The sequence below is a fragment of the Oncorhynchus masou genome, chromosome 22, assembly GCF_036934945.1.
Source record: "Oncorhynchus masou masou isolate Uvic2021 chromosome 22, UVic_Omas_1.1, whole genome shotgun sequence".
In the NCBI taxonomy this organism is placed as follows: domain Eukaryota; kingdom Metazoa; phylum Chordata; class Actinopteri; order Salmoniformes; family Salmonidae; genus Oncorhynchus; species Oncorhynchus masou.
In genome coordinates this window covers 21,771,429-21,787,571 of record NC_088233.1, presented here as the reverse complement: position 1 = coordinate 21,787,571, position 16,143 = coordinate 21,771,429, and the positions used below count along the sequence as shown (strand labels likewise).

At 43.8% G+C, this 16,143-nt stretch overlaps 1 protein-coding gene across 3 annotated transcripts in view; it reads left to right on the top strand.

Annotated features, from left to right (window-relative positions):
- Window positions 1–16,143, top strand: part of LOC135509179 (ankyrin repeat and BTB/POZ domain-containing protein 3-B-like) — a 134,204-nt gene that overhangs the window by 72,045 nt on the left and 46,016 nt on the right. For all 3 annotated transcript variants that reach the window (XM_064929611.1, XM_064929610.1, XM_064929613.1), the window contains exon 2: window positions 12,108–12,257. In XM_064929611.1, coding sequence (XP_064785683.1) covers window positions 12,108–12,257 — 150 coding nt within the window. The remainder of the gene's footprint in view (window positions 1–12,107; window positions 12,258–16,143) is intronic.

Sequence of the window (16,143 nt, the reverse complement as noted above, 5' to 3'; positions counted from 1 at the left end):
TAATCAACTAAGACAACAACAACAGGTAAAATGGCGATGAATGGGCAGAAAGGGTCAGTTAACTACACACAGGGCCTGAGTTTGAGGCTGGTGCCGACAGATAAACTAAATAAACTAAATGGAGTACCGTGATTAATGAACAGTCCAGCAGGCATCAGCTATGTAGCCAGGTGATCATAGGGTCCAGTGAACAGCAATAGATGAAACAGGGAAGCCGTTAGGTAGTCGTTACTATGCTAGCAAGTGGGAGACACAGCGTTCATAAAGTAAGCAGGCCAGGGATAGCAGAAGCATCTTCACCGACGTCCGGCAACGGCCGGTTGAGGCCACAACAGACGGAATAATATCTGCAGACCAGTCGTGATGGATCGGCGGGGATCCGCGTCGACAACGGGTCCAGGCCAAAATAGGTATTGTAGCTGGAGTAATTTTGTTTGCAAGCCGGGAGATGCGCCTGGCTCGAGGCTAACTGGTACTAGCTTCGGGACAAGGGCGTTAGCCACTATTGCCGTTCGGTAGCAACTAGCTAGCTGCGATTATCCGATGCAAAGGTCCAGAGCTTATGGCAGGAATCAGGTGATGTAGTGGCTTCTAGGCGTGTTAGTGAAGAGCCCGGGAGGCATTAGCTGTGTAGCCGAGTGATCTTAGGGTCCACTGAGCAGGCCGGGAGATGGGCCTGGCTCACGGCTAGCTTCGGGGTCTGGGCCACTCGGTAGCAGCTACCTAGCTGCGATGATCTGGAGTAATGGTCCAGAGCTTACGACAGGAATCTGGTGATTTAATGGAGAAAAGCATAGTGTGGATGCATAGGGTATATGCCGGGTGGGAATGAATGAGAATGGATGAGTAAATCGATGTGTGTAAGGGTGTCTGAGAGTTAGGAAGGGTGAGAAAAGATGGGAGGTTGGGACAAGTTTTACTTGGGTGGGTAAGGTTGGGAAAGGATGGGAGGTAGGGACAAGCTTAGCCTAGGTGGGAAAGGATGGGCAAGGGTGGGTGGTAGGGACAAGCTTAGCTTGGGTGGGGTGAAGGGGGAGAAAACAGGAAGGGGGAGGTAGAGATGGTACAATATAGTACAATGTAGTTCTTAGTTCTGGACAGGTTAGGAGAAGATGTCAAATCCTTATTTTTCCTTTTTTTCAGTATAGCTAAGATATAATGGTGGTTATTGGTAAGAGGGGAGAGGGGCTCTATCCGAGGGACTGGGACGGGGAGACTGGGAGGGCATCAGACACTTCTCTGAGATGTGTGTGGGGCCTCCACTCATTTCACTTCAGTCTCTCGGTGGACCCACTTTCCCCAAGTAGACCCCCACCAGCCACTATATTTTCTTTTAATTTACAAGGTAATACAAACTGACCACAATACTTAAATGGCAGACTTTCTCCAATGCATGGGTAAAGACATAATCCACAGGCTTTTTGGTACATCAGGAGAGGAGTTGGAGTTTAAAAGCCCTAAAAGGTGTAGCGCCTAAAAGTACAAAACAGTTATTTGCTTTGTGACTTTTGTGTACTCTCTGTTAAACGTCTGCTCAGCCCACATGCTCACATACTCTATATGCACTATATATACAGAAGTATGTGGACACCCCTTCTATTAGTGGAATCGGCTATTTCAGCTACACCCGTTGCTGACAGGTGTATAAAATCAAGCACACATGTAATTTCCATAGACAAACATGAGCAGTAGAATGGCCTTACTGAAGAGCTCAGTGACTTTCACCGTCATAGGAAGCAACGTCAGCACAAGAACTGTTTGTCGGGAGATTCATGAAAAGGGTTAACATGGTCCGAACAGCCGCATACAAGCCTAAGAAAACCATGCGCAATGCCAAGTGTTGGCTGGAGTGGTGTAAAGCTTGCCACGATTGGACTCTGGATCAGCGGAAACGCATTCTCTGGACGGATGAATCACGCTTTACAATCTGGCAGTCCGACGGACGAATCTGGATTTGGTGGATGCCAGGAGAACGTTACCTGCCCGAATGCATAGTGCCAACTGTGAAGTTTGGTGGAGGAGGAATAATGGTCTGGGGCTGCTTTTAATTCTAGACGATTCTGTGCTTCCAAATTTGTGGCAACAGTTTGGGGAAGGCCCTTTCCTGTTTCAGCATGATAATGCCCCTGTGCACAAAACAAGGTCCATACATCTCTATTTTCAAAGGATGAAGCTAAGAACATTAAAAACTTCATAGTTAAGAACAGTACAACATTGTGGAAGAAAATTAAACTTATTTTACAAGAATACCACTCCATAAAACACACAACACTAAGGGACAATCCTAGATCCTAGATAGATAGATAGCTTTTCAGAATTCACAGATAAATTGGTTTACATGGCAAACTTAAGGCATAGAAACTGTAAATGACTTGGAAATCAATGTATTTCCACGACAGAATAAAAAGCAATTTTGGACTGACCAATGTAGATATTTGCAAATACTTAAAAGTTTCATATCAAGAAATTCCGAATTTGGGAATCATCTGTCTGCATTCCATTCCATTGATTTCAAAACTCGGTCAACTTCTTGCGTGACAACAACACTATTGATCACCATCTCTTCTGATGACAGTGATTTTTAGCATTAATTTGTCATTAATTTGGCTGATTCATTTTCAGAGTCAGAGAGAGTCAGCATGGCATGATCATCCTCCAGAAAGGAGTCCATCACAACTTTTCCCGCTGATCTTTGTTAATAGCGCTATTAACTTCAAGACAGCAATACAACACTTTTTCAGTTCTTCATGATATCTTTAAAAACAAGCCTCGGTAGAAAGGATTTTCCACGCATACTGAGCAGCTCATGTTATAGACGGAAGCATGCTACATGGGGGACCAATCCGACCTCCTCTCTCAGCCTGTCCTGCCCATACATTATCTCAGCCAATTATGGCTAGTGGGAAGGTTCCTGTATTTTTCTGTGGCTTAACTGACTAGTCTCTCAATTTAACAATTGTATTGGTATTTATAGATAGCATACAAGTTTGTTATTGAGGCACAAGAAAGTTCACATGTTTCAGAAGCATTTCTGACAAAAAAACACATTCTGATATATATTTTTTAAATTCAAATGCCTCTCCTGTGAAGTAGTGATGTCCGACATACTCCTAGCTTCTTGAAACGGGTTGCAAATGCTTTACTGTCTGTATGTTGAACGTGTGTGGGGCACTCAGAGAAACAAAATGGTGCAGTTTGAGGCCATGTGGAGGAGAGTAATGCTGGCGGTGGAGATGGGGTTGTGAGCAGGTGGGTCTTGGCAGGGTTGATGTTGTGGATGTTTGTAAGCGTCTGTATGTTGTTGTTTGTATGTGTATGTTTTGTATTGTTTAAAAATATATAAAAAATCATTACAAAAATGAAATTGTATCTGCTTGCAAACGTGTTCAAAGGATCCACATGGTTCTCTCCGAGAGGAAACCCACACCTCCACTGAAACAAGGTTCAAAGAGGCAGAAAGCGTTGAATGCTTGACAGATGGAATTCATTAGGTTTTGTTGATGTGTGTTTGTGCGTGTGTAGATAATTGCCTTTGCGTGTGTTTGTGTGAGACCTAAATGGAAGTTTATATCTGATATACGTGTTACTGTAAGAGAAAACTACAACATCTTCTCCTTGTACTGAGACTACAGCTATGCATCGTTTGCGGCATAATTATGTCTCTTGTCGTATTGTATGTTTCTTTGGGTGTGTGCCTGCATGGATGCATGTGTTGTGTGCATGCATTTGTGTGTGCGTACATGTGTGTGTTCTTCCATGTAAGTATGTGTGTGCTTGTGTGTGGATGTGTATGTACTGTATGTGCGTGTTTACGATATGTGTGTGTTCTGTGTGCTCTGTCCCCAGACCATGTTCTATATCAGCAATAAGGCACGAGGGGTTGTGTTATTTGGCCAATATACCACGGTAAGGGCTGTTCGTACGCAAATCAAATCAAATTTTATTTGTCACATACACATGGTTAGCAGATGTTAATGCGAGTGTAGCGACATGCTTGTGCTTCTGGTTCCGACAATGCAGTAATAACCAACAAGTAATCTAACTAACAATTCCAAAACTACTGTCTTATACACAAGTGTAAAGGGATAAAGAATATGTACATAAAGATATATGAATGAGTGATGGTACAGAGCAGCATAGGCAAGATACAGTAGATGGTATCGAGTACAGTATATACATATGAGATGAGTATGTAAACAAAGTGGCATAGTTAAAGTGGCTAGTGATACATGTATTACATAAGGATGCAGTAGATGATATAGAGTACAGTATATACGTATACATATGAGATGAATAATGTAGGGTATGTAAACATTATATTAGGTAGAATTGTTTAAAGTGGCTAGTGATATATTTTACATCATTTCCCATCAATTCCCATTATTAAAGTGGCTGGAGTTGAGTCAGTGTGTTGGCAGCAGCCACTCAATGTTAGTGGTTGCTGTTTAACAGTCTGATGGCCTTGAGATAGAAGCTGTTTTTCAGTCTCTCGGTCCCAGCTTTGATGCACCTGTACTGACCTCACCTTCTGGATGATAGCGGGGTGAACAGGCAGTGGCTCGGGTGGTTGTTGTCCTTGATGATCTTTATGGCCTTCCTGTAACATCAGGTGGTGTAGGTGTCCTGGAGGGCCGGTAGTTTGCCCCCGGTGATGTGTTGTGCAGACCTGACTACCCTCTGGAAAGCCTTACGGTTGTGGGTGGAGCAGTTGCCGTACCAGGCGGTGATACAGCCCGCCAGGATGCTCTCGATTGTGCATCTGTAGAAGTTTGTGAGTGCTTTTGGTGACAAGCCACATTTCTTCAGCCTCCTGAGGTTGAAGAGGCGCTGCTGCGCCTTCTTCACGATGCTGTCTGTGTGAGTGGACCAATTCAGTTTGTCTGTGATGTGTATGCCGAGGAACTTAAAACTTTCTACCCTCTCCACTACTGTTCCATCGATGTGGATAGGGGGGTGTTCCCTCTGCTGTTTCCTGAAGTCCACAATCATCTCCTTCGTTTTATTGACGTTGAGTGTGAGGTTATTTTCCTGACACCACACTCCGAGGGCCCTCACCTCCTCCCTGTAGGCCGTCTCGTTGTTGTTGGCAATCAAGCCTACCACTGTTGTGTCATCCGCAAACTTGATGATTGAGTTGGAGGCGTGCGTGGCCACGCAGTCGTGGGTGAACAGGGAGTACAGGAGAGGGCTCAGAACGCACCCTTGTGGGGCCCCAGTGTTGAGGATCAGCGGGGAGGAGATGTTGTTACCTACCCTCACCACCTGGGGGCGGCCTGTCAGGAAGTCCAGTACCCAGTTGCACAGGGCGAGGTCGAGACCCAGGGTCTCGAGCTTGATGACGAGCTTGGAGGGTACTATGGTGTTAAATGCCGAGCTGTAGTCGATGAACAGCATTCTCACATACAGTGCCTTGCGAAAGTATTTGGCCCCCTTGAACTTTGCGACCTTTTGCCACATTTCAGGCTTCAAACATAAAGATATAAAACTGTATTTTTTTGTGAAGAATCAACAACAAGTGGGACACAATCATGACGTGGAACGACATTTATTGGATATTTCAAACTTTTTTAACAAATCAAAAACTGAAAAATTGGGCGTGCAAAATTATTCTGTGGCCATATACCATTGGCCATATACCATTGGCCAAATACCATTGGCCATATACCATTGGCCATATACCATTGGCCAAATACCATTGGCCATATACCATTGGCCATATACCATTGGCCATATACCATTGGCCATATACCATTGGCCATATACCATTGGCCAAATACCATTGGCCATATACCATTTGCCATATACCACAAGGTGCCTTATTACTATTATAAACTGGTTACCAACATAATTAGAGCAGTAAAAATAAATGTGTTGTCATACCCGTTGTATACGGTCTGATATACCACAGCTTTCGGACAATTCAGGGCCTGAACCATCCAGTTTATAATACTAATAGAAGCATACATGAGAATGTGTAGGTATTTTCTCCTAGGGTCTGTGTGATCTCACTTTGTCAGAGTGGTTGTAGCCTCCAACTTCCAACACGTCCCTGTGGCTGCTATACAGTACTAACCCATTAAAGACTTGTGGCCGTCTTAGACCGTATTGTGGTTGCTGGGTATCCCAGACCAAGCCCATAGTCAAGCACTTGTACAGTCATCCCAGGCATGTGTACTCCGCCTCTCATCTAACTCGCATACAACTCTAGACATTTTACTCACAGTTGTATTTGTACCACTGAAATTTGGCCTACAAATGTCAATGCATACGAGGAAATAAAGCTGTTATACAATGTACCGTATGTTATATTCTCTCGTCTCTCTCTTACTTTCTGCATCACTGTTTCTCAGGCTAGCTCCATCATGTCTGATTCCTCTCTCTGTATACATATGGCCACCATCTGGTCTGGCAGTGGATGTCAGAGCCCAGAGTGAGCCAGCTCCAGCTCCCTCAAAAGACTATGTGCAGTATCAAGGTTAACCCCTTCCAGGCACACCTGGTATAGTACATGGTGCAGTACACTCTGCAAAGAAAGAGAAAGGTACAATAAGAAAGACTCTCTCTCTTTTTCGTTATCTCTTTTCTCTATCTTTCTCTCTGCCTTATTCTTGTTTTTACACACAGACATGTCTTTCTCCTCTCTCTCTCTCTTCTTATTTGATACAAGTCATGCCTCTGGTCTAAGTTGTATTATTCATCTCTAAATCCCCTAGAACAGCGAGTACAGTACACAGAGGACAGAGTGACTTAGCAGACAGATGGACTCCTCCATTTCAGTGTCGTCCCTGCTCTGTGAGAAACCCCCAAAATAACTAGTACCATGGAGCTGCAGAGTTTTCGGTGGAAGAACCAGGCTCTAGTGCGTCCCTCGAAAATAGATTTAAGTGCAGGGTAAAGCCACATCGAGGTCACAACTCCTACAGTCAAGCCTGGGGAAGTCAGAGGGCCTGCCTCTCCAAGCAGGGCTGGTCCTGCATGCTAGGCATTCAGTCCTACAGACAGGGGGTGGCAATGATAGACAGCCTATAGTAACCCTGCTTTGTTGCCTCTTTTCTCCCTACATAGCTCATTGGTTGTTGTTGTTTTTCCTCTATTAGGCCTATATAGTAGCTCAGAAGGATTTGTGTGCTCATGTGTCAACATTTATAAGTAAAGCAGTTATTTGATAATCAATGTTTCAACAGCAAAGTAAACAGTAATTGTTTTTTTTTACATTTAAAATTACTGTATCTACTATGTTCTCCCTGTGGCAGTAGAACGGAGTCAGTGTTCCAAACCATTGCTTTTAATGTCCCAGGTCTTTTCTTTGAGGCTGTATGACACTGTCCACTTTAGAACGACCCTATTATTGTGTACTAAGCATTCATTATAGAGAGGGATCTGAATGGGGGGCTCCTCCTGTATACAACCAATTATTCACCATTCAATGATGAGTGGCTTGCCTGGAGGAAATCTCTCTCTCTCTCGCTCTCTCTCTCTCATTCTCTCTCTCCCTCATGCATTTAAACCTCATGACTGAATAGCACTAGCTGTCATTTGGCCCAGGTAGTTGAATATATTCAAAGTCTGAAATGTATTATTCAAAAGACACAATGGCTACTGGATCGCACCACTGCCACCATATGTCAGAGGGACCTCTGTCATTGCAAAAAACATTTATTCTGTCACATGCATTTTTGATAACAACAACATCAGAAAATAATTTCATAATCTTAATTAATATTCTAATCTCTGGTGGCTGAATATTGCCAGGTTTGAACCACAGCACAGTGACAGGGCCATAATCAGGAGAGGATTCCTGGCTTGCTTTTTTGTCAGACCCACTTCAATTTGCTTACCGGCCCAATTGATCAACAGACGATACAATCGCCATTGCGCTGCACACTGCCCTAACCCACCTGGACAAGAGGATACCTATGTAAGAATGCTGTTCATTGACTAGATCAGCCTTCAACACCATAGTACCCTTCAAGCTCATCATCAAGCTCGGGGCCCTGGGTCTGAACCCCGCCCTGTGCAACTGGATCCTGGACTTCCTGACGGGTCGCCCCCAGGTGCCAGGTGGTGAAGGTGGGAAACAACACTGGGGCCCCACAAGGGTGTGTACTTAGCCCCCTCCTGTACTCCCTGTTTACCCATGATTGCATGGCCACGCACACCTCCAATTCAATCATCAAGTTTGCAGACGACACAAACATAGAAGGCCTGATTACCAACAATGACGAGACAGCCTACAGGGAGGAGGTGAGGGCCGTGGCGGAGTAGTGCCAGGAAAATAACCTCTCCCTCAATGTCAACAAAATGTGTCCTCCAGGACACCTACAGTACCTGATATAACAGGAAGGCCAAAAAGATCAAGGACAACAACCACCTGAGCCACAGCCTGTTCACACCGCTACCATCCAGAGGGTGAGGTCAGTACAGGTGCATCAAAGCTGGGACCGAGAGACTGAAAAACAGCTTCTATCTCAAGGCCTTCAGACTGTTAAGTAGCCAACACTAGCTGGCTACCACCTGGCTACTCAACCCTGCCCCTTAGAGGCTGCTATCCTATATACATAGACATGAAATCACTGGTCACTTTAATAATGGAACACCAGTCACTTTAATAATGTTTACATATTTTTTCTTTACTCATCTCATATGTATATACTGTATTCTATTCTACTGTATTTTAGTCAATGCCACTCCGACATTGCTCATCCTAATATTTATATATTTCTTTATACCATTATTTTACTTTCAATTTGTGTATTGTTGTGAATTGTTAGATAATACTGCACTGTTGGAGCTAGGAATACAAGCATTTCACTACACCCGAAATAACATCTGCTAAATATGTGTATGTGACCAATAAAATGTGATTTGAATTGAACTCAAGCAGTTCTTCCCTGAGGGCATTGGCTTCACTGGCTTGCATTAGAACACAGTGAGTCACCTTGCCCCAGCCAAGCCTGTGAGCATCCTGCATTTCACTGTCAGCTGGTCTTGCACCATCACTGCATGATTCTGCACTCTGCGTCACAGTAAGGTCAAGGACTGGGAAAGTTAAAGCCAAAAGCTAAAGTGCAAACTTGCAAGGTGTTTTTCAAGCACATACTCTCATTCATAAATCAATTAATACATTTTGAGGACATTGGCAAAATTACAGGCTCGAAAACTGTGAGTGAACCCAATTTTTTCTTCAGGGTCTTGATACGGGTCTTTACTTTGGCCAAGTTTCATAGTAAACAACTCTCTGGCACCCCTTGGAAATCCTGACTTTTCAGTGATCTTCCGCGTAAAGCCTGTCCAGCTCCAACAGAACTGTGTTGGTCTGACTGAAGGATGGCCAAGGGATGGAGAGATGACCGGGGGAGCCAAGAGAGAACAGGAAGGAGTCTTACCTTGCCCCTCAGTATGAGCCTCTTCTCTCCATCCTCCTTCTCTTTTCCCCTCCTGTCTCAGGTCACAAACAGGACTGGCACCCATGGACTAAGTGGATGTTCAGGTCATGGCCTGCATGTTGAGGGCCTCTGTGGCAACTGGCACGAGGGTGCCTCTGCTGCCAGCCAGCACAGCCTAGCTTATGGGAAATCAAGGTGACACTTCAGTGTTTTTGTAACTCATAGCATCCCCCTCATAGAGTCCTCCTGCCTTTTCTAGCTTTGACTATGGCATGATGCTCGAAATTTACCTCCAGAAAAATGTGGCTCTTATTACGTTCTCCACAAAAATGATGTGTGTTTTGCTAAATCACTGCACATCAAAGGTTGAGGAACACATTTATCTAACTGTATAATGGTGTGAAAGTGGTGGCAGGGGAGGGGAGAGATGCCAGCACAGCTCCCCGCTGCTTTAAGTGCTGGATTAAAGCTGGATTTCCTGTAGCGTTGCTCTGTGTGCTGGCAAGATAATAAAGAAGGTGTTTCAGAGAAATCCATATTGTGCCTATGTGCTTGCTGAATATGTGTATGTGACCAAGAAAATGTCATTTGATTTGATTAAGGTTGCCTGGTCTGTGGTCCCGGATCTGCTGCCTTGCCAACACCTACAGTCATTGTCATGTATTGCACAAACAGATCTGGGACTAGGCTACCTACCTGTAAAAGTCTTCCACCAAGGCATTGGTTGATACTGTCAGTTAGGTTTGGATGGTGCTGTATCAGACATCTGACCCTATCCTACTGAAGCAGATGGTTGGGTCTCATGTCCTTTGTTAGAGGGACATGTGTTTGTATGTGGTCCCCCGTAGTGTACCTAGCTGAGGTGTATAATGGGAGGGGTCATGAACACCGAGCAGTGCGCTGTGGCTCTACACCACATAACACCTGTTATCCCTGCGTCACGGCAACCAGTCACCCCCCACTGGCTCTCCGTCTCCATGGTGACTGACTTTCATTACTGTCAATATTCTGACCATCGTCACCCTGGAGGAGATAAAAATAGAAAAAAATGTTTGGAATCAGAAATTATCTGAGGTCTCTATTCTATGTGTAACAAATTAGTCTAGTCATGTGTAATGGGTCAGAGGAGGATTATTAAATTCCCTTGAAGCCACTTTTTTCCTTAGAGACTGATGATTAGTGTAAACTGCAAGGCCAGGCAGCAAGTCAATTAAATTAGCTGCATATTGAGGAGGAAGTGTTCAAACCAAAGCTACTTTCCCCTTTCCCTAGGGAGTATAGGGCCATTGGTTATAGCCATTTTGTAATTTGACACACCGCAGGCGTGAGTCGTGGGAAGTGGTAGCAGCACTGCGCTGCTGTGGAAGAATAGGAAATGGGAAGGAAAGCAATCTGCCTCGTCATCCCCTGAGCAGGAGAGAATGACTAATGTAATTTGTGGCTGCAGCTATGATGAAACTGCCTCCATGATATTAGCTTAGGTAGAACACTCCATCTGAGCCAAACTGAAGAGGGATAGGTACAGCATTCAAATATGAGCACATACCCTCATTTCTGCAGAGCTAAATAGCCATATTTGAAATGAGGAACTAGAATTTAACATGGCCACCTGATGGTTTAAATCTGAATAAAATAACACAATAAGTAGGTGTGGAATCATGTGATAAAGTAAGGTGTCTCACTGCCAAGGGAGATGACAGTCGAATTGAATATACATAATGGATCCACAAAAACAAGAAAGGCTAGATTATTAAACTGATTATTAAACTTATTAAACTACAGCTATTTACTTCACACCAAGAATCTCGTATTGAAACGTGAGGACGGAGACAGGCAGGTAACTATCAGCAGCAGTCTACCCCCTTCCTAAAACAGACTGGCATAAATACCAGTTGGTAACACTGCTACCTGGCTTGCGTCATACACAACTCACTTGTATTTAGGAGTTGTAATTTACTTGTATTTATCTCTAAAATACATCAAAGTAGCATGGCATTCATACATTCATCAGCATTTAACCATACAATTCATTAACTCAAAATAATACAGAGCTCTTACATGTATATAATAGCAGATGTTTGGGTATACATTCAGCAACAGGTGGAGTTTAATCAATGTCAGGAAAACACTGCAAAGGCGGCATTAAGCTGCATCATCACAAATCATATATATATATATATTCATTTTTTTCTATAAGCAATAATACTCTATGAAACACAGGCAGTCATTGTGGACATTTCTGAAATTGGGGGGGATGAAGTATCCTCTCCCTGTTCCAATGCCTCAACTTGTAAACAGCAAACGATTACACCCTAGCTCAGCGACAAAGACTGCCAGGCGTTGTTCCTCACACACAGTGATTGCTTGTGTAGACAGAAACACAATACAGTATACTCCTCAATGTCCCCTCTACGAAGATGGCTGACAATGAGCTTTAGGGACAAACCATTCACCTGTTGCAGTGCAATACAAACCAACATATCTAATGAACATAAAGATTTCCTGCAGTGGAAAAGTCACTTCTCTGTACTTAAAAAGAACCAACTCATGCTGTATTATGATTATTTTGGACATTTTGTTATCCAGTGAGTCTGGGTCTATTGTGAGTCTGACTACTTTACACATTGGTTTGTTCTTAACCACCTGTCTCTTTTCTCTCCTCTTCCTCCCTCTCGACCTCCTTTCTCTCTATCTCCCCCTCTTCCTCTTTCCCTCCTGCAGGTGTGCTCAGCCTACCAGAGAGCCTGACTCTGCATCGGGACCAGCAGCGGTCAGGGAAAAGTGGGGAGGGCCACTCCTACAGTCAGTCAGAGCTGCGCTCCATAGAACAGTGCCTGCTAGCCACACGGGTGGGCAGCATCTCAGAACTCAGTGAGTATGCTTAGACAGACATACAGTATATATTGTACACTGACACACGTATTGGGTTTTTACAATGCCTTTGTACATAGTGTGTGTGTGTGTGTGTGTGTGTTTGTGTGTGCGTGTGTGTGTTAGAGTAAGCCCACTCAGGTCTCATTTTTTACAGCAACAGAGTCATTTCTCCTGAAGCATCCATATGATTTGCCTTCTAAGATGAACATGTACCCCAGAAGTCCAGATAACGAGGTCAATGGCAGAGAATTCCAAATCTATCCATTATTCAAACAATTTAAGTAGGCGTTTGAATGGTCAATACATTTCTGTAAATATATTTACATATGCTTTAAGGATTAGGACGGCAGCAAGGTTTTCTGTTTCACCTACAGCCTTTCAGGGAGTTCAAGGATCACTATGAGACATCTGTCTTCTCTCCCCATGTTGTCATCTGTTGTAAGTGGAACAACTACTGCAACTGTTACACAGATCCTTGCAACAAACCTGGTAAATTAATATACAGTGCATTCGGAAAGTATTTAGACCCCTTAACTTTTTCCACATTTTGTTACATTACAGCCTTATTCGAAAGTGGATTAAATTGTTTTTTCCCCTCGTCAATCTACATACAATACCCCATAATGACAAAGCAAAAGCAGTTTATTTTTTTTGCAAATGTATAAAAAAATTAAAATGGAAATATCACATATACATAAGTATTCAGACCCTTTACTCAATACTTTGTTGAAGCACATTTGGCAATGATTACAGCCTCAATTCTTCTTAGGTATGACGCTATAAGCTTGGCACACCTGTATTTGGGGAGTTTCTCCCATTCTTCTCTCCAGATCCTCTCAAGCTCTGTCTGGTTGGATGGGGAGTGTTGCTGCACAGCTATTTTCAGGTCTCTCCAGAGATGTTCCGTCGGGTTCAAATCTGGGCTCTGGCTGGGCCACTCAAAGACATTCAGACTTGTCCCGAAGCCACTCCTGCGTTGTCTTGGCTGTGTGCTAAGAGTCGTTGTATTCATCAAGGATCTCTCTGTACTTTTCTCCATTTTTCTGACCAGTCTCCCAGTCCCCGCCACTGAAAAACATCCTCACAGCATGATGCTGCCAACACTATGCTTCACCGTAGGTATCGTGCCAGGTTTCCTTCAGACGTGACGCTTGGCATTCAGAAAATCTTGTTTCTCATGGTCGGAGAGTCCTTTAGGTGCCTTTTGGCAAAGTCCAAGCAGGCTGTCATGTGCCTTTTACCGAGGAGTGGCTTCCATCTGGCCACTCTACCATAAAGGCCTGATTGGTGGAGTGCTGGAGAGATGGTTGTCCTTCTGGAAGGTTCTCCCCTCTCCACAGAGAAACTCTGGAGCTCTGTCAGACTGACCATCGGGTTCTTGGTCAACTCCCTGACCAAGGCCCTTCTCCCCCGATTTCTCAGTTTGGCTGGGCGGCCAGCTCTAGGAAGAGTCTTGGTGGTTCCAAACTCCTTCCATTTAAGAATGGTAGGAGGCCACTGTGTTCTTGGAGACCTTCAATGCTGCAGAATTGTTTTGATACCCTTCCCCAGATCTATGCCTCGACACAATTCTGTCTCTGAGCTCTACGGACAATACCTTCAACCTCATAGCTTGGTTTTTGTTCTGACATGCACTGTCAACTGTGGGACCTTATATAGACAGGTGTGTACCTTTCCAAATCATGTCCAATCAATTGAATTTACCACAGGTGGTCTCCAATCAAGTTGTAGAAACATCTCAAGGATGATTAATGGAAACAGGATGAACCTGAGCTCAATTTTGAGCCTGAATACTTATGTAAATAAGGTATTTCTGTTTTTTTATTTATAATACATTTGCAAAAATGTCTGAAAACCTGTTTTTGCTTTGTCATTACGGGGTATTGTGTGTTGACGGATGAGATTTTATTTTATTCATTTTAGCAAAAGACTGTGAAGTAACAAAATGTGGAAAAGGGGAAGGGGTCTAAATACTTTCAGAATGCACTGTACATGTTTATTTTTGTGAAAACATCTTCCACTTGAGAATATGTTGAGCTCTTGTATAATGATCTTAGGGCCATACACAGTACTGTATCTCCTCCAATGGCATTTCGATAAACTGTAGTCTGTTAAGGCCATTTTTGGGTGAGTGAGTGAACCCTTCATTTGAAGAGACACACAGTTCAGTTTGGGAGTGTGGTTGAGTTTATGTCCTCAGCTCATTTCAGCTGACTAACCAAGAAACGACATGTGATGTCCAGAAGTGCTGAAACCTCTAGTCTAGTCAAGTGTAGATACACGGAGCAATGTCATTCTAAGAACACATATAGCAACACAGAAAGGTGTTAATGCTGTCTCTTTCAGATGTGAGGTCTCTAATGCTGTCTCTTTTAGACGTGAGGTCTTTAATGCTGTCTCTTTTAGACGTGAGGTCTCTAATGCTGTCTCTTTCAGACGTGAGGTCTTTAATGCTGTCTCTTTTAGACGTGAGGTCTCTAATGCTGTCTCTTTCAGACGTGAGGTCTTTAATGCTGTCTTTCAGACATGAGGTCTCTAATGCTGTCTTTCAGACATGAGGTCTCTAATGCTGTCTCTTTCAGACGTGAGGTCTCTAATGCTGTCTCTTTCAGACGTGAGGTCTCTAATGCTGTCTCTTTCAGACGTGAGGTCTCTAATGCTGTCTCTTTCAGACGTGAGGTCTCTAATGCTGTCTCTTTCAGACGTGAGGTCTCTAATGCTGTCTCTTTCAGACGTGAGGTCTCTAATGCTGTCTCTTTCAGACGTGAGGTCTCTAATGCTGTCTCTTTCAGACGTGAGGTCTCTAATGCTGTCTCTTTCAGACGTGAGGTCTCTAATGCTGTCTCTTTCAGACGTGAGGTCTCTAATGCTGTCTCTTTCAGACGTGAGGTCTCTAATGCTGTCTCTTTCAGACGTGAGGTCTCTAATGCTGTCTTTTAGACGTGAGGTCTCTAATGCTGTCTTTTAGACATGAGGTCTCTAATGCTGTCTTTCAGACATGAGGTCTCTAATGCTGTCTCTTTCAGACGTGAGGTCTCTAATGCTGTCTCTTTCAGACGTGAGGTCTCTAATGCTGTCTTTCATTTACATTTACATTTAAGTCATTTGGCAGACGCTCTTATCCAGAGCGACTTACAAATTGGTGAATCCACCTTATGACATCCAGTGGAACAGCCACTTTACAATAGTGCATCTAAATCATTTAAGGGGGGTGAGAAGGATTACTTTATCCTATCCTAGCTGTCTCTTTCAGACGTGAGGTCTCTAATGCTGTCTTTTAGACGTGTGGTCTCTAATGCTGTCTCTTTCAGACGTGAGGTCTCTAATGCTGTCTTTCAGACGTGAGGTCTCTAATGCTGTCTTTTAGACGTGAGGTCTCTAATGCTGTCTCTTTCAGACGTGAGGTCTCTGATGCTGTCTTTCAGACGTGAGGTCTCTAATGCTGTCTTTCAGACGTGAGGTCTCTAATGCTGTCTCTTTCAGACGTGAGGTCTCTAATGCTGTCTCTTTCAGACGTGAGGTCTCTAATGCTGTCTTTCAGACGTGAGGTCTCTAATGCTGTCTTTCAGACGTGAGGTCTCTAATGCTGTCTCTTTCAGACGTGAGGTCTCTAATGCTGTCTCTTTCAGACGTGAGGTCTCTAATGCTGTCTTTCAGACGTGAGGTCTCTAATGTTGTCTTTCAGACGTGAGGTCTCTAATGCTGTCTCTTTCAGACGTGAGGTCTCTAATGCTGTCTTTCAGACATGAGGTCTCTGATGCTGTCTTTCAGACGTGAGGTCTCTAATGCTGTCTCTTTCAGACGTGAGGTCTCTAATGCTGTCTTTCAGACGTGAGGTCTCTAATGCTGTCTCTTTCAGACGTGAGGTCTCTAATGCTGTCTC